The following is a 19,517-nucleotide window of genomic DNA, read 5'->3' on the forward strand; positions in this document are numbered from 1 at the left end:
CTTTATGAATGTAAATACAGGCCTAACCAGTTCTGATGCAAGATTAACTTGTACCAGAATGATGGGAAGAGAAAAGTATGGAGAAGGAAAGGAAGGGCCCATGATCCAAATCATACCACATCATCTGTCAATTATGTGGAGGCGGTGTTATGGCTTGGGCATGTACGGCTGCTAATGGGACTGGGTCACTGGTGTTTATTGATGATGTGACTGCTGATAGAAGTAGAAGAATGAATTCTGAAGTGTATAGAGCTATACTTTCTGCTCAGATTTAATCAAATGCTGCAAAACTGATAGGAAAGCACTTCACAGTACAGATGGTTAATGACCCAAAACATACCGCAAAAGCAGCTTAAGAGCTTCTTAAGGCAAAGAAATGGAAATGGCCGAATCATTCACTTGACCTCAACCCAATTGAGCATTACTGAAGAAAAACCTGAAGGCAGAAAGACCCACAATCAAGCAGCAACTGAAGACAGCTGCAGTAAAGGCCCAGCAAAGCACCTCAAGGGAGGAAACTCAGCATTTGGTGATGTCCATGGTTTCCAGACTTCAGGCAGTCAAATTTGCCTCCAATCTATGGACAAACTAATATAGTCAAAAATGTTAGGATTTTTTTGACTATATTAGTTTGTCCAGTTATTTTATAGCCTGGGAAAATGGAGGGACTCTGTAAAAAAAATGGCTGTAATTTATAAATGGTTAATGCAATATTTTTGTTAAACCCTTGAATTAAAGCGGAAAGTCAACACTTCAATCACATCTTTATTGCTTCATTTCAAATTCATGCTGTTTACCTGTTATTGGACCCCTGTGATGAACTATGAAAATGATTTTTGGATTAATCCTAATAAACAACATGCTGCATTTTCGCACTTGTCCTGCCCCCATCAGCCTGCACATTACAATATTTTTACAATTATTTTACCATACCATTTTTACAATAAGCAACTTAAATAAATATAAACAAATTAAGTATATCTTCATAAATAAATGTGTGATACAGTGCCATAGATTGTGTTATGTATGTATTAGTATTATGTATGAATGCTTATTTCATTTTATTGGGGCTCTGTCCTTCCTTTGTTGTAAAAAAAAAAAGTGCTCCTGTGACTGGTCAGACCCTCCATGGTGCTTCATAATAACAGTGAGGTGGGAGAATCAAGTAAAAGTCTTGGCTGACCTACACTGATCAGCCATAACATTAAAACCACCTGCCTAATATTTTGTTGGTCCCCCTTGTGCCACCAAAACAGCTCTGATTCGTTGAAGTATGGACTCCACAAGACCTCTGAAGGTGTGCTGTGGTATCTGGCACCAAGATGGTAGCAACAGATGTTTTAAGTCCTGTAAGTTGTGAGATGGGGCCTTCATGGATCGGACTTGTTTGTCCAGAACATCCTACAGATGCTCAATCGGATTAAGAGCTGGAGAATTTGGAGGCTAAATCAACACCTTGAACTCTTTGTCACGTTCCTTAAACTATTCCTGAACAATTTTTGCAGTGTGGCAGGGTGCATTAACCTGCTGAAAGAGGCCACTGCCATTAAGGATTACCGTTGCCATGAAAGGATGTACTTGGTCTGCAACAATGTTTAGGTAGGTGGCACGTGTCAGACTAACATCCACATGAATGCCAGGACCCAGTGTTTACCAGCAGAACATTGCCCAGAGCATCACAGGTAAGTTTTCCCCAGGTAGGCGCGTTCGGCTGCGGACAGGGGGTCAGCCAGGGCACTTTGTCTGGTCTACAGCTACAGGGCTCCATAGCTCAGTGGTTAAGACGTTGGTCTCCTGATCAGATGGTTGAGAGTTCAAATCCCAGCACTGTCAGGCTGCCACTGCTGGGCCCTTGAGCAAGGCCCTCAACTGCTCAGTTGTATAAATGAGATAATTGTAAGTTGCTCGGGATAAGGGTGTCTGCCAAATGCTGTAAATGTAAATATGCAGCAAGCTGCAATGCACTGTGTGTTCTGATACCTTTCTATCATAACCAGCATTAACTTTTTCAGCAATTTGTGCCACAGTAGTTATTCTATGGGATCATACAAGATGGGCTAGCCTTCTTCTGTATTATGCAGCATATTTGGGACCCAATTAATCAAGCACAAGGTATATGCAGAGAGGATGAGATCACCCTTCACGCTGATGAGACTTAATCAGGGCCAGTGACTGAACCACCTGAGCTCAGCTCAGCCCTGCCTATGAGCAGGATGATGTAAACATCATTTCTTTTCTTTTTTTTTAATCTCATTATTGTCTCTATCTTGTTTTCACACTCTAATTCTCACTCTAATGACACACTTAGACAGCCTGTCACATACACTTTCTAGCAATAAATCGAACTAAAACACACTGTATTTTTTTACACGCTGTATTCTTTAATTAATTTTATTTCAGTATTTTAAAAATTTGTCATTAGTGTGAATATTAAATGTCATCCATACCCTCAGGTGAGAAACTGGTATGAACAGGACTATGGTAAAATCATCCCTGTGTTTTACAGTATTAACAGTATTAACCTAAGGTCACAGGCTAGGCACTTGAAAATTTTAACACTTTGTTTGGCTTTACTGTAATCAGAATAGAGGCCAATTGATGCTTTGGTTGCAGAGCTCTGAGCTGCATCTGTAAATACTGATCCTTAATATTGTTGACCCTCAGTTTTCTTTGCCCTAATGAACCACTGAATTGAACCATTGCATTATGTGATTCTCACACAATTAATTAACTATAATGTTTAATTGACTAATTGAGAGGGACAAATTTAACAATAACATTTAGCAATAATTAACACAATATTTGAATAGTTTTTAAAATAAATGTGTACAGAGGGGGTATGTGGGTTTTTGTAACAGTTAAAAGGGTCCCTAGCTGCAAAATGAGAGAACAGTTTGCTCAAACTGCATCCTGTTGTCCTTTTGGGGTTAGAGAAATAATGATATAATGAAATAATTTTGCTTTATATAATTTTATGCCTGTACATGATAATTTGATGCTATCCTGCCTCATGTAATTCGGGGCATAGCAGATGCTGACAGCCGATAAATATGATGTTTTTTAGTCTGTGTGCAATAGACCCGAAAGAGAGAAGGGAAAAAGGAAACAGGAGGCCAGATGGGATTTAGGTTGACTGACGCAGATTTTGTTAATAGGGGCAAAATCTGTTTTGGATACTACTTACAGTACATAGCTCTTATGGGTTTCTAGTGTGGAATGTTGCCATGTTGGAAAATAAAGACCAAGAACAAGAAAACAGACCACAGTGACATTAAGAAGAAGAAGTCAGTGGACCAAAATCGACAAGTTAATATTGGAGAGACACTTGTATGCTGGAGAGTCCATAACTTAAATTATGAATTTTGCAAAACTCCACCCACTGGGTCACTTATGGGAGAGTTTGCTCCAGACTCAGGAAAGGTTCTGTAATAGACACTCTCAACCCTGCAATTTTCAATGTGAGACAAAATCCTCGGTGCAAAAAATGACATTTTAGCAAGTGAAAATATCTTGAATATAGTAAAATCTATCTAGTAAACAGAAGAAAAACTAAGAGGGAAAGTACTTTTTCACACAGGGCCAGTTGGTGTTGGCTAACTTTTTTCTTTCAATAAATGAAATAGACATTAGAAAACTGTTTACTCACATTGTCTTTTGTCTTATATTAAATTTTGTTGGAAGATCTGAAACAATTAAGTTTGACAAATATGTAAAAATAGAAGCAATTAGGAAGGGGCCAAATATTTTTTCGCTGTATTTCCTTTACCTTTTTATAACTATACTTATATGGCAATAAGAAATAAAAGATAAAAACTGTCTTTTTACTCAAACTGTTTTGACCTTGCATCTTTCTCTGTGTGACACTCTCCCTCATTATCATTCTTTCCCTTTGCTCCTTGGCTTACCCCTCTGGCCATTACTTGAATAATTCAGCACAACTGTTGTATTCTCCAGAGTTCTGTTCTTAGCATATGGAAGGAGTGCAAGAGGCCAGAAGGATGGAAGACTTAAAGGATAGTGGGAGAGAAGAAGGGAGGGCAAGCATACAGGGGCCCATCCTGTAACTGTTCATCTATATATTATGTACTCACAGGGAAGTGGTAGCTCAGTGGTTAAGATGTTGGACGTCTGATCAGAAGGTTGAGAGTTCAAATCTCAACATCACCAAGCTGCCACTGCTGGACCCCTGAGTAAGGCCCTTAACCCTCAACTGCTCAGTTGTATAACAATGAGATAATTCTAAGTCACTCTGGATAAGGGCATCTGCCAAATGCCATAAAATGTAAATGGATTACAGTTGGGTGGCATAGCAGCTAGCTCAGGGTTACTGTTTATGCTGTGTGGAAAAGGTGTATCTCAATAGTATATATATATATATATATATATATATTTTTTTTTAAACTAAGTCTACTCAAAACCTACAGGGACACTGGCAACCCCACTGTGCATGTTTTAACGGGAAGTAGGGCTGCTGGATTTCTGAGTTTGTATGTCAGAGATGTTCTTCTTATACCAAAGCAATTTGCCAACAATTACAATTTTTAATTCGTTAAGGAACGACACATTGTGCTTTCCGGAGATGAACAATTATACACTTTTCTTTGTTAAACAACATGTTATTTAATCCATTTATTATTCCATTTATTATAGCTGTTACTATATAAAGGATAACATATTAGAATGAGTGCATTAATATAAATCTATCATTCATGTTACAGTTGTAGCTATGGTCAGAGTTGTGCTGTCAGAAAATTAATCAGTGACTTCTGCTTCGATTATTTAACCACAATAATCAACACACATTCTCTGTTAAATTAAAAATTATTTGACTGCCATTCAGATGTGATGTCACAGTGCAGGCCTCGTGTATATCCTTAAAAGTCCAGCATCCCCAACGTAAAGCATCCCTGTTTAAACCAGTATTTTAACAATATGGTTTGTAATAAAGAGATTAATATAGAAAAGCATTTGATTCTTGGTAGAGAAAAAGAAGAAGCCCTGATTTTATCAATGTAAGCAATCCTAGATTCTACAGTGCTACGCAAAGCTAAGCCTCATTAGCTTTAAGGCCTAAGAATATTGTATTTTGAAATGTTTTGAAAGATCAAGTGTTTCGGTAAACTTTTCTTGGTTCACCCTCTTTGTGTTTCTCAGTCAGATGTATGGGGTGTACACACACATAGCACTTCATTAAGTTCTGCCAGTTCAGTTTTTATGAAGGCTGATATGAGTGCATAAGTAAGATTGATAATAAGTAAGAATGATAATGTTTAGATGATGTGTACTTTTTACCGTTTGAGATTTATGTAGTTTATTTAACTCAAGTTGGGTAAAATTTACCTATAAAACAAGAAAATTGCTAGTTAGATTTACTTACATTTTTTAGGAGAATAATCCTTGGTGCCATGTAAAGCTTACTTAAAATATGCTTAGTTAAATTTACTAATATTTTTTTTTATCTTACTACCCCTCAAGCCATGTTATCCAAAACCGTGTGCATCACGGCTTAGTTTCTGGAAAATACTCTGGCTTTGATCAACTGCAACTAGAAACAAAAAATGATGAATGGAAATTAACAGATCCAAGTGCCAAGTTTTTCTTTCGGAAATGCACAGAGAACAACAGCGATCAGACAATTGTGAAGTTTGGAGTGAAAACAGAAGAAAATGGATTTCCAGTCTCTGAAGACACTGATTTGGAGGGTAAAGACACACAGGAGATGACAATTGCAAGAAACATTCTTGTTTATTCATCAGAATTTACAACAGCAGCAGTTACTGTTATGGAGATGTGGCCCTTCTTGATGCCACTTATAGAACAACCAAATATGCATTGCCCCTGTTCCTTGTAGTTGTAGTTGGACAATGGGACAAACCCACTGCTGAGTTTATATGTGAAAATGAGACTACTGCTGCAACAACTGAAGCCCTTAACATCTTGAAACAGTGGAATCAGCATTGGGAGCCAAAGTACTTCATGCTTGATTATTCACAACAGGAATACCAAGCTTTGAACCATATATTTCCAAATGCTCAGAAGTATCTATGCTCATTCCATCAGGTGGAAGAGGTAGATGCATGTGGAAGATGCGTGACAGTGCACCTGTGCACAAAGCAGGGTTCATAAAGAAATTATTTACTGAGTCTGGTGTGGAATAACTTGACTGGCCTGCACAAAGCCCAGACCTGAGCCACTATTTAATCCATTTGGGTAGAACTGAAATGTTGAGTATGAAGACATCAGTACTCATATCAATGATGCTGTTGTTTCTCAGTGTATGCAGAGATTTGCTCCCATGTTCCAACATCTAGTGTAAAGCCCTACCAGAAAAGTGGACGCTGTTATAAGGGATGGGTTAATGCTTCAAGGAAATGTTCAACAAGACACAACAAATTGCCTGTAAATATGCAGACATCCTCTCAAGGAAAGTCACTCACTTTCAGACAGGTACATGATCAAGCTACAGTATTCCTGTTCTTTTGTCACACACCTTTAATTCTCAAACATATTATTTATTATGCTGTTATGGTGATTCATCTATCTTCTCTGTGGTGTAACATTCCACTCTTCAGAAGGGTGATGGTGTGGGAGATTGTAAATGAGAAGGTCCTGTAAATCAAATTCAAACTGTCAACTTGGGCCTTTCTGTGTAAATAAAGTTGAGTATGAAGGTGTGGATAATTGAGTTTGTTTATAATGGGGCAACAGCAGTGGAAACAATACTGAGGTTAAAAAGAACATGATAGAATTGATGTAAAGTCAGTAAGACTTTGAACTTATTTAAGTGAAACAGGCATTTCATAACCGAGTAATGTTTTTTTCAGACATGAAACCCCTGCGATCACGGACAGACATTGTCTGAAGCAAATGGCTATTCTTTCCAAACTGCACATGATCGCTGACCTATGCAGGTTCTCATATAGGCCACGCCTGCCTGATGACTCAATATCTGCTTACGCTGTCCTGAAACCCCTGGAAATAAGATCATTGATACAACAACAACAACAACAGCAACAAAAGTATGACATTAAATAGGCGATGTGCTGCCTTGGAAAGTAATTTTAAGTATGATCAAGATAATATTAACATAAACACATGTCATATATATATATATGTATAAATATAACAAAAATATCAGGGGCTCAGGGGCCCTGCCCTCCAGATGTGGATGATGTGGATTGTGTAAACGTGAGGAGCCCTGCCTCACTGCACAGCCCTGCCTCACTGCACAGCCCTGCTCTGAAAGCGTGCTACGGTTCGTGCTTCTTTTGGATCGGGTTCCAAAGCAGTCACGTGATGATGTGCCCAAACGATTTACCGCAGGCGTCACTGGTCACGTGTTTATGGCAGAAAGAATTAAGCGCCCAAACAAAGTGTACCAAAGTAGTGTTTTTTGTTGTTGTTTTTTTTGGGACACACACCTCGGCGAGCCAGTATTAAGGGTGACATTACAGCATACTGACTCTCACATAACATCATTAGGTAAGCGGTTATTTGTCTTATTTCGATTGTGCAAGCTCGCTTTCCTGGGTAGCTGAGAACATAACAAAATAAAGTAGCCAGGAGCTAAAGCTAGCAGTGGATCTGAGTCCAACCATTCTACACCGTTCTTATTTGTTCACTAGATAAACACCTAATGGACACACCAGGTCGGATCCCTGCAGCTCGGCTGGCTGGACCAGGTCAGATAACCGACTACCTTTACATCAGCAACGGCAAGACGGCCAAAGACAGCTCGGTATTAACTCGCCTCAAAATCAGCTGCATCATTAACGCTACACAGGAGATGGACGCGATTTGCATTCCTTCTGTTGAATATCTTCAGGTGCCTGTCTCAGACTCTCCTGCAGCCCAACTCCAAGAACATTTCGACACAGTTGCAGATAAGATACATGCCGTTAGAGCGCAGCGCGGTCGGGTGCTGGTGCACTGCTGTGCAGGCGTGAGCCGCTCCGCCACGCTTTGTCTCGCCTACCTCGTGAAATATCGCGATATGTCGCTAATGGACGCGCACACACTGGTCAGGGCGTGCAGGCCCATCATTCGACCTAACAGCGGTTTCTGGAAACAGCTGATTGATTACGAGCGCAGTTTACGTGGAGCGAATTCTGTAATGATGGTGGCTTCACCCTTGGGACAAATTCCGGACTTGTATGAGAAGTACACTAAAGATTTGATACCACTTTAAAACTGACATGGCCTCTAAATGCCACCTGATGAAACACGTGATCAGTGTGAACCTCTATAATGTAGCCTATTTTATGTCTAGAGCCCCTGAACATTTTAGGCAATTCAGTGATGTTTTACAAAAAAAAAAAAAAAAGCAACAACAATTAGGTGATATGAAGATGCATTCATTCATTCATTCATTCTCTTTTATTTCCCGAGTATTTTTGTAGTTTGTTTATTTTACCAAAAGATGGCAGATGTGAATCATCACATGGTTTTTCTGGTTTAACTTACATTTCAAGTATGCTTGTATTTAGATTAACTATGTAACATTTTCTGTCATATATTCCCTGAAACAGTTGAAAAACACAGCTGTTTTCAAATTCAGCTCCTGTTTTTTGTCCTTTGTGTCTGAGATACTTAACCAGTAGCCTAGTAAAGGTGAGGTCAGTGATCCACTAGTGAGAACACTGAGTTATATAGTGAAGTTCTCATATTCCAGAGGATGTTCAGAGGTGTCCAATTTTATGGTTGCACAATGTCTCTGACTTTGGGAGGTCTCGCAGCTAAAACGGCAGGTCAGATCAGTCCTGCTCTCATGAAGACCAAAGAACTGCGCATGATTGTTAGGAGGCAAAAAGATGAAGAAGGTTATTAAATCATTGGCAAAGCTTTGAACCTCCTTAGGAGCACTGCAAAAGCTATTATAACAAAGTGAGGAAAAAATATGGCATAATCCAGTCGCTACCATGATCACGCCAAACTGAATGCTTGGGAGGAAGGGCAATTGTCAGTAAAGTGTCCAAGAGTCCAGCTACAACACTGAAGGGGTTACAGAGCTCACTGGCTGAAATAGGAGAACCTGTGCAGACCTCAACAACATCATCAGCTCTTCAAAGATCCGGACTTTGTGGAAGAGTGGCCAGAGGAAGCCACTTCTGAGAAAACGTGACAGAATTTGGAACAAAGATTTTGTGGTCTGATGAGACTAAATTTGAGCCATTTGGTCTAAAGACAAAGTGTTATGTTTGGCACAAAAAGCAAATACAGTCAGCTGTGCCCCACAGTGAATCAGCTGTCTTTAGTTCCTATTTGTTCTTGGAGCATTTTGCCTTCAGTTTTGCCTTCAGCACATGAAATACATGCTCAATTGGATTCAGGTGAGGTGACTGACTTGGCCATTGCAGAACTTTCCACTTCTTTGCCTTAAAAAAGTCCTTTGAGATTTTGAAGTAGGCTTTGGGGTCATTGTCCGTCTGCACTGTGAACCACCATCCAATGAGTTTTGAAGCATTTGGCTGAATCTGAGCAGACAGTATAGCCTTATACACTTCATACAGAACTCATCCTGCTGCTTTTGTCAGCATCACATCGTCAATAAATACAAGGGATCCAGTTCCATTGGCAGCGATACATGCCCACTCCATAAGATGAGGTGGTATCCTCCAACTCATGAGCAGTTCCATCTCTTCTCCATACTTCAGTTAAATTCAATTCAATTTTATTTTATTAGCACTTTTAATAATGGACATTGTCAAAAAAGAAGATTTATAGAAATATCTAAATTCCATATGTAAATTTTAAATTATTTTATACTCTAATCTGGTCTTCCTGTTTCTGATTCCTGTATTCACTCTGGTGAATGACTCTGGAGAGTGTTCTTGATCTGGCCATCTGTTGTGAAGGTTTTTTGTTTGTTTGTTTGTTTGTTTGTTTGTTTTTGTTTTTAATCCTGGGCTCATTTTACTGTTTGTGTGGAGACCAAGTGGGTTTCCAAAAAAATTGCCAAATTTTTGTGCATATGTGTGTGTGTGTGTGTGTGTGTGGGCGCGTGCACGTGGTACCCTGCGACTGAATGGCATCCCGTCTACAGTGTGTGTCACCCAGTGTTCCCAGGATTGGCTCCTGATCCCCTACTACCCTGACCAGATGAATAAATATATTATATTATAATTATACTGTATTAATAAAAGAATATTTTATATTATTATGCTTCATGTGGCACTGTTGTTAATAATTGTAAGTGTGTCTATAGTACATGATCAACTCATAATTATTTTCTTACATTAAGTAGTGTAGAAGATATGATTATTTTAAAACATTATAATATATGATAGGTAATATATGATATACAGAAATTGAGGAAATCTGTAGCAAATCAGATTTTGTAAAAACCTGGCTGAAGACAATGTGTGTTACAGCATGATTTTATAAGGGTTGACCATAGACCTGCTCTGATTTATAACCGAATTTTGCCCCTTCCAATATGGCAGACGTGTTGACGTGGCGGTGAAAATGTGAGTTGCAGCTAATGTGCCCTCGACTGTTTCCTAATGTAAATGGATATGAAAAGCTGTTATGGCCACAAAGTGTCTTTATTAGCACTTTATTACCACAACCATTTCATTAAACACATGCGTTATTATCTTATTTAATATCTAAATAAATATACAGAATATACAGCACCATGTTGTTGTTGTTTTTTTTTTTTTAATGAGTGCTGACTCCTGAACGCATTCTAGAATGTATTTAAAAGTAAACACAGCAACGGAAACAGTTTCACTGTGGAATATCTGAGCTACAAAAAGCAACTTTTTCAATAAAAATGTTGGATTTCGGCACAGGCGGCCATGGCACCAGGCAAAGCTAGGCAACCGCCTTGGGCCCCCAGAAGCCAAGGGCCCCCTAAAAATGCAAATTATATATATTTTTCTTTATTAATGCTAAATAACGGGCCCCATTTCTATGTTTTGCCTAGGGCCCCCAATTCACTAAATCTGGATTTTAGTAAGTTTCTTCCCGGCCCGAGTAGCTGCACAGTTCGGGGCCTGACCTGCGCCGCCAGGCTGCTCGCGCTCACCTCAGTGGGATACTGTGCTTATCACAGGCTGAGGAGGAGAAGCGACCTGCCTGCTGCTGATCCTCAACCTGCTCACAGTGAGAAGAGCTTAATTAGCACTTAGCCTGTGTGTTTCTATTCGGTTTAGAGAGAGAGAGGGAGAAAGAGAGAGTGTGTGCGCGTGTGTGTATGTATTCTGTTAAGGTCACTGAGCCAAAGTTTCAGCTCCTGCCCACTGAACTTGACCCTCAGACATCAGCTGTCATTCTGGTAATTTTATATTTCAATTATTTTTCAGTGTAATTTTTACTGTAATGAAATTGTTCAGTGTGTTTGTAGGAAAATGCTTTGATGAGAGTCACACTGTAATGTTTGTGCTGTAGTTTTCATGGCTTGGCAGCGCTTATGAGCTGTACAGAGTGTGACGTAACACCCATTTTCTCTCATTCGAACCCCTACAGCTCCCAGTTTGAAGTACTTTATTAAAGTGCAGCAGCAGGGATACAAATGTACCCTCTTGTTTGCATGCTGTAGTCTGTGCTGTTGTGTTTCTGTTGCTAGTCAGTGGAGGTTCGGAGGTACTTCCTGGCTTCCTGTCGATGTTTGTGTTTCATTCACAGCAAACCTTTTATCAGGTGAGCTGCTCTTACCTGAAGGTGGGCGTGTATGATCACATGGACACGTCCCATCAGGAGGAAGAGGAACGTTTCTATATTCCTCACATTGACTCGGACATTTAGTCAGATTTTGAGGTAATTCAGTACCTCAGACTTGATTTATATCTACATAAGTGGGAGGCTGGATAAATGTACTGTGTGATGTTTAACGATCTAATGTTGTTTTCTCTCTGCAGGAAAGTGACAAGGATCTTTTTCCAGAGGAGAGCGAAGTGCTCTTTTTCAGGTAGGGTCGTCTTCACGTTTTAGCGGTGTCTCGTAAAGGTAGCAAAGATGACTCGTTTTCGGCTTGTTTTTTAGTTGGTAACTCTCAGACGTGCGGCGTTACAGATGTTGTCCTGAAGGTGCCAGCCATCCAGGCGTTTTCTGCGAGTCAACCTTTCTTTTCACATTTAGTTTCCCTGGAGACCTGCTGTTACTACATGGCAGTAGATTCCACTCTGTCTTGACTCATGTTATGTGTTATCTTGTGTTCAGTGATGGGATTCACATTCAGAACTGTATGTCTCCTATACACGCAGTTTTAGCTGAGGAAACAAAGCAGTGATAAGGTGTCTCCTTTCCAGACAGGACATGGTCAGTGTTCTACTGGCTTACGACTCCATGATTCTTTTCCTGAAAGAGCTGTCCAATCAGGAATTGATCGAGAGGCTCAGGTAAGCTTGGAAATAACTGTGTAAAAGTACACAACACTAAATTTAAAGGATTTGAGATTTATTCTTTAATTTGTAAATCTAACTATTATTCTAATGTTTCCCCCCTGTGCAGCTGCACCATTTCCTGGATGTGTTCTCTGAGCTCATCGTGTTCGGCTGCTTTATACACAGCTCGCCTCCTGCAGCTGTAAGAGTCTCATCAGCACTTTCAACAGGGAAGACTTTATGACTCTGGCAGCAAAACTTGGTTCATTGTAGTAGATGTATTTCCCTCATTCATGAGGGAGAAAATAATGTAACGTAACATGTTTCGTGTTTTTCTTTTCTAAAGTGGCACGGAGGATTCTTAAAGCATCTGTTCATGCTGATCAGCAAGTGGGACATGGACATCAGGGAGCCTGAAGCAGAGCAGCTCTATTTAGGGCTTCTTGTAAGTGAAGAACTTTTTCTGATGCCTTGAGGAACTGTTCTTGCAGCCTCTGGAGCTTTACAGTGACTCAGCAGCTTTAGCCCCTGCAGTGTTGTGGCTCGTCAACCAGCATGTACAGGAGATGTTGACGGCCATGGAGAGAATCTGAGCAGTTTCACAAATCACCCACCCCTCTATCCCAATTGTCTTAAAGAGTGATCATGACATTTTTGGAAATCTATTTTTTGCTGTTTGAGTCTCATCATTAGACTGAACTCTGCACTTTCTGGCCATTGGTTATGTAGAACTGGTTTTGTCCACCATTTTGTTTCATGATAGATTACTCATAACTGATTTATAACATTAGGCAACCAACCAAAGTTTAATAAACTATTAAATGTCCTGGTCATACTTTAAACACATCACTTTTCTTTCCCTTCCTCTCTCACAATATGTTGATCGAGCTCTCCGTAGGTAAGTAAATATTTCAGTGTTTTATTAAGTGGTGATGTATAACATCGCTTTTCTTCCCTATTATATATCATACAGGTCAAAGGTCAAGAGTTTCAGTTAATGTTCACATCATACATCAGAATGGTGGGGAAATGTGATCTGAATGACTTGTTGCTGGCACTAACAGTTTGTCAGTCTGAGCTGACAGGAAGTCTATAGTAACTCAAATAATCACTCTTTACAACCATGGGGAGCAGAAAAGCATCTTAGAATGTATAACACATCAAACCTTGATGTGGAAGGGCTACAACGGCAGAAGACCACATCAGGGTCCACTCCTGTCAGCCAAGGACCAGAGTCTAAAGCCATCATGGGCATAGGAAAAAAAAAAAAAATCACTTGCTCCTTTTCAAGTTTTCACCTGTCCAGTTTTGGTGAGTCTGTGGCCATGATAGCCTCAGTTTCCTGTTCTGTTTTTTAAATGCAAAACCCAGCAGCCTTCATTATGTTTTTTACTGATGTACAAACATTCTTCTGTAACGTTTAATTTTTTTGGAAAATGCAAATGTAAAATGTCATTTCATTAGTCTTTGTAAGAAATCACAATCACAACCTCTTATTCTACTGCTGAAAGAATGTTACACATTCTTTATTATAATTATATAATTATATATTTCTACACTGCAAGTGTAATGATCCCATTTTCAGTGCTCAACCGAAGTTTGTTGAAAACATGCACAATCCAGACTCACCATATATGGGGTTGAGTTGAGTACAAATTGTAATCTGGATGTTTGCGTTATGTTGTGTTTTTTTCCCAGCTCAGAATTTGAGATTCCAAGAATGTGCAAAGCTGTCATCAACCAAAAAGTGGCTACTTTGAAGAATTGAAAATATAAAACATATTCTGGGTTATTTAACACTTTTTTGTTTACTACATAATTCCATAAGTGTTCTTTCATAGTTTGGATGTTTTCAGTATCAATGTACAATGTTGAAAACAATAAAAATAAAGAAAAACCTTTGAATAAGAAGATGTACTCTACTTTTGACTGGTACTGCGTGTGTGTGTGTGTGTGTGTGTGTGTAGCTAACTGCCAATACACTAATTATACCTTTAAGTGGAAGTATAAGGAGCAACAACGTTTTGTCTCTGAGAGAGTCACTGTAGTAATGACGCATGAGGTTATGACACTACTGTACATTTCACAGCTGGTATAAGGGGCACAATTTACATACACAATGTAGTGATTCACTTTAATTTTTCACAAAGAATATAGATTATTTCATTGTTTTACATGTATGTTTTGACTAAATGAGTTAAATGAGTTGTATTGCCAATAAGTCATTTTCCTGACACTACTTGCCACTATTACAGAATCAGCCGATTACATATACAAACGAAGTACCAGGGTATTCCACATGGAAATTCTGTTTTGTTTGCTTTGTATGTTTATTTTAAGATCTTGTCACATGAGAGCAAAGTGAAACCAAGTTAGCGCAAGAGTTGTTTATGTGAGTCACTTCCTCTTTTCGTTGTTTAAAATATATTCTTGTAAAATGAGAGCTGTCTGGTTCAAATATTTCAAATAAGGCCAAGCCACAGGGGAAAGTCCATATGATGGGACCTTGGAAAATCCAGGTTCATGTAAGCGTTATAATTTATGAAGTTGAAAATAATATACTACATAATAATCTAACTACAAATCTTTATAGGATTCACTCTTTATCAAGTATTTTATCAAATATTTGATGTAAGCTAGCTATGTTATATTTAGCACACCATATTTTTGCTTACAAAAATAAGCATGTTTGCTCTCTGTAAGGTCAAGTGTCAAAACCAAATAAGCACGCATGTTTTGAACAGTGCAAGAAATTTCTAAATTTTCAAAAACCTGTGCAACTCGCAGATATTACAATCTTATCTGTGTGCTGGGACCTATGTTGTGCTACTGGCCTGTTACAAAGGGAGATAAGGGACCATTATAGTATGTCTTGCTGCAATGTGCCGTATACTCCCTAGTGTGCTTCCCCACACCCCTCCACCCCCCACTTTCATGTTAAACCATTTTCTTTTCACTTCACTTCATCCATATCTAATTAACCTTTTCTGTAATACGGCTCCAGATTTTGACATTTCAGGGTGATGTTAAGCTGTTAATATTTATTTTTGCTGGCATAGATGTGAGTCAGTATAACTTTCACTTCTACCTCTGAGAATTATATTTATTTTAGAATATTTTTGATTCCAAAACTTTTATAAATCTGTGGAAATTTTTTATTTGGCTTAGCTTATGCAAACATTTACACACAACTTTACTAAAAGATTGATAAATGGCCTCATCTATTGTTGCACTAAAACTTTCATTTGCATTCTAGGTAACATCTGGATACTATCAGGAGTATACCATCCAACCTTGAAACATCTCTAGACTGATGAAAGTGTCGTTTTCAACTATTGGTATGGAAGAGAAAGATCTTTCACACATTAGGTCTAGTTTGTGTTAGCTTTATCATTAAGAAAATACAACTAGTTTAGTCAAATTAATTATATAAATGGTTCATAAATGCCTACTTTGAGGCAACCAATGGTCCTGAGATAAAGAGAATATTTTCTTTTCCAGTCATTTAACTACATTATGCAAAATCACAGTATGTAGTAGACAACTATAGAACTAAATACAATACGTACCTAATTACATGTTGACAGTTCTTAGAGAACAGTAAGATAAAATAGTTGCTTATAATTATTTAAAGCGCACTGAGCAGAAAATCAATAATTAACAACTAATTTGCTGTCTGTAACTTGCTATAAATTTGTGTGACTATGTAGCCTACACTGCAAAAAAAATACTGTAGATTTTACAGTAATTTACTGGCAACCTGGGTTTTATAGTAAAAAACTGTTGGATTACTTTTTGGGGAAAAATGACTACATATTGAAATCTGTTGTGTGTTATTTTTGTTGTCACCTGAAGTTATTTGTTTGCTTATAGAAGTTAGTGACGACCACATAATTATTATTTAGACCCTGATGAATAAAATCATAGAATTGAACAAGGTCGTACTTTCTTTTTCACATGACTGTAAGTCCAAAATTAATTTGACTACTGTTATTGAATTAATGGTGATTTCTTGCTGTTATTAGGTGTTCCTCTGTGATAATGGTAAATACAACTTAGGCATTGTCTCCCACTGTTAGTTTTCTTTGTCCTCTAGTGGTGTTATTCACAAGTGGCTATTAATGTTGGTTTTAATAACATGTAGTGCAGCCTTGATCAAAGTGCATTCAGTAAAATTTCTTATCAAACTTATAAGGATTTATAGGCAAATAGAGTGAGAATTGTGGGATCTTTAACTCTCACCTGTATGTAGGTGAGGTAACATGCGTATGAGGTCCCAGCTGCACCGCTGCTTGTTCTAATTGCGTTAATTTTCTAAAACATATCTATTATTATATATTATATCATAAATAGATTAAAAGAAACTCTGATGGACAAGAAAAATGTATAAACGTTGATGTGGTCAAGTTTTCTGTTAGGAGATGTTTACATAACATTTATGGAAAGAGTCTGAGGCGTCAGGGCTTTGTAACAGTCAGTAAGTTTCCTGACACAGGAAAAGTCTTCAGGACAGAGGAGTTTGCACTTTCTAGTTTCTCAGGCTCATGATAAGCTGCTTTTTTATTTTATTAACCTTGAGAGAGAGAGAGGAAAAGAGAGGCTGGGGAGTTAATGACTGTATTAATAATCAAAATTGTAATTGTTGACAAATTGCAAATGGAATAACACACTTTACTGTTATAAGAAAATAATCCACACCAGGTTGGTGTGATACAGCCCAACATGAAGTATCCATCGTGTCTGCATCTCTCATTTCTTGGCAGCCAGTAGAAATCAATTTGGCACTAGCTCATAGATTACAAGATTTAATATATTGTAATATTCCCTTGAAGAGTGCAAAGCGGTGCATGGGCCCAATTCTCTCTGTTTGGCATGCTGCTTCAAAGTTCTCTCACAATGACCTTAAATGGCATTCTCACTCACTATTATTCCACAATCATAGTCTTCTTACGGATAACAAACCCTTTGTTTTTTTCAGAGTGGAGAGATAGAGGTATAGACATATGGGGGCTGGATGGTCTACGGATATTTCATGACCTGAGTATAGAATATAATTTGCCAGGGACCTCCTTTTTCTTTTATTTGTGCCTGAGATTGCCATGCGAGTGTATGGAGTTCCATGTTGTACTACCATCCCTTGGCCCCCTTTGCACAAAATGCTAACAAAAAAAGGATGTACAAGGGGTATGGTATCATCTTTATACTTGTTGTTTTTGGAAGCTTCCTATAAACAACTACCAATGTTGGACATTTGGTATAGAGATATATGTGGTGCATGTACAGAAGCCAATGATTCCATTTGTTGGAATGCAATATGGGCTAATCTTAGACATGTCTCAAAGAACCCTAACCACCAACTAATTCATTACAATTAAATTCATGTTTCACAGGATGTATCTCACCCCCAGGAAACATTATTAATGAAACTTTTCCCATCTCCTAATTGTAATCTATGTTCTGGGGGCTCCATAGGCACTTATAAACACATGTTCTGGGATTGACCTGAAGTAGGTATGTTTTGGGTACAGGTATCTATGGCTTTAAAGGACATTCTTGAGATTGATGTACCATGCTATCCTAAACATTTACTTCTAAATGCTGACTCATCTCTCAGTTTTTCATTGATTCAGTAATCAGATTGACTGCAGAAAATGCTTACCTTACACTGGCAACCTCCACACTCTCTAGCCTTTCTTAAACATCATGAACATGGAATTATAGGTGACAAGAATGCATGGAGCCACTCAAAATACACTCTCATCATAGTCAAGGGCAATCTCTAAAATTAAGGAGCTGTTGTAATTGCTTCAACTGTTTTATGTGTTTTACTTGTAATTGATTGTTAGATTATTTCTGTTATTATTTTTTCTTCTCAAATTGTCATTTTATTGAATGTTTGTGATATTATCTTATTTTAGGTATTCTCAATAACTGCACCTTAATGTGTTATAGGGGGAGTGGGATGGGGGAAAAGGGGAGGATTACCTGGTCTCCATGGGTTGGAACTTAAAAAGGGTAAGACTGTTCGGAGTGTTGCACCTTTATTTTATACCAATATATCTTTATACATTAACATTGTTTGCAGTCTTGAATATTTCAATTCAATTCAATTTTATTTGTATAGCATTTTTAACAAGGGACATTGTCACAAAGTGGCTTTACAGAAATAAATACATTCAAATTAAATTAAATCAAAATAAATTGTAAATGTGTGAATTTATCCCTAATGAGCAAGCCAGAGGTGAAGGTGGCAAGGAAAAACTCCTTGAAACACTATAAGGAAGAAACCTCGAGAGGAACCAGACTCAAACTGGGACTCATCATCAACTGGGTGATAACAGATAGTGAAATTATCAATAAATCCCTTCTATAACTGTGTACTACAAGGACAAATAGTGCAATTGTGCAACCAGTAAATTCATTACAGTTTTCACATGAAGTCTGTTTTGTTGAACCTATCCACTGTCCACTGATGGAGACCTGAGTGCAAAACTGCTCGCGGCAACCGCAGCCCCAAGCCATCACAGTACAACTCTCCATATGAGATACCCAAGCCATCTCCATGGCCCCCAAGCGACACCATCCCCAGTAATCCCAACAATCTTCAGGCTGTCCATCTGGGGACATCCTCAGCAGCAGGGAGTGATTTCCAGTTGATCAGGCAGGTCCGGAGAGCAGAATGGGTCAGGATCACAGGTATCTCAGGAGTAGCATGTGTAGCTCAGAAGAGATAGAGAAAGAGAGAGAGATTGTTAGGTAAGCTTTTGTCCAGTAATGCTTAAGGACAATGTACTTTGTGTGCAAAGTGTACACAGAATAAAATTTTTATTAAAAAAAAAAAAAAAGCATCCATCGTGTGTTATTCCTTACATATTGTATAGGTGAACATTAAACAAAAACATTTTCATCTTCCTCATCAGCATTGTCTTCAAATTCTACTTTAATTAAAAATCATGCAGACACATCAGGCACAATTACATTAACACAGGAATGCATTGTATTCATCAGTGCAGCATTTAGTTTATATTTATGTATTTGTTTGTTTATTTAATACCAAAATCCATACAAAATAGACAAACACAAACCATCACAGGTTATAATATCACCAACTTTGGTTTGGAAGAATTGGGAATGAACCGAAAGAGCCGGTTCCTACAGATGCGCCAAATCCTCTGACTCATTAAAAAGAGC

At 38.3% G+C, this 19,517-nt stretch overlaps 1 protein-coding gene across 2 annotated transcripts; it reads left to right on the top strand.

Annotated features, from left to right (window-relative positions):
• Positions 1-7,219: 7,219 nt before the first annotated feature.
• Positions 7,220-10,156, top strand: zgc:153044 (uncharacterized protein LOC751678 homolog). 2 transcript variants are annotated; one of them, XM_026939587.3, is made up of 2 exons: positions 7,222-7,482; positions 7,626-10,156. In XM_026939587.3, the coding sequence occupies exons 1-2, from the start codon at positions 7,344-7,346 to the stop codon at positions 8,186-8,188; spliced, it is 702 nt and encodes a 233-aa protein (XP_026795388.1). In that variant the 5' UTR covers positions 7,222-7,343; the 3' UTR covers positions 8,189-10,156. The 2 variants fall into 2 exon arrangements, with proteins under 2 accessions (XP_026795389.1, XP_026795388.1); XM_026939588.3 differs by having other exon boundaries at positions 7,220-10,156.
• Positions 10,157-19,517: the final 9,361 nt, after the last annotated feature.

Source organism: Pangasianodon hypophthalmus, chromosome 24 (assembly GCF_027358585.1).
Source record: "Pangasianodon hypophthalmus isolate fPanHyp1 chromosome 24, fPanHyp1.pri, whole genome shotgun sequence".
Lineage (NCBI taxonomy): Eukaryota > Metazoa > Chordata > Actinopteri > Siluriformes > Pangasiidae > Pangasianodon > Pangasianodon hypophthalmus.

Coding starts and splice junctions, on each gene's coding strand:
- zgc:153044 (XM_026939587.3), top strand. CDS start 7,344: ATGGCAGAAAGAATTAAGCGCCCAAACAAAGTGTACCAAAGTAGTGTT. Junction 7,483..7,625: donor CTCTCACATAACATCATTAG/GTAAGCGGTTAT, acceptor TTTGTTCACTAG/ATAAACACCTAATGGACACA.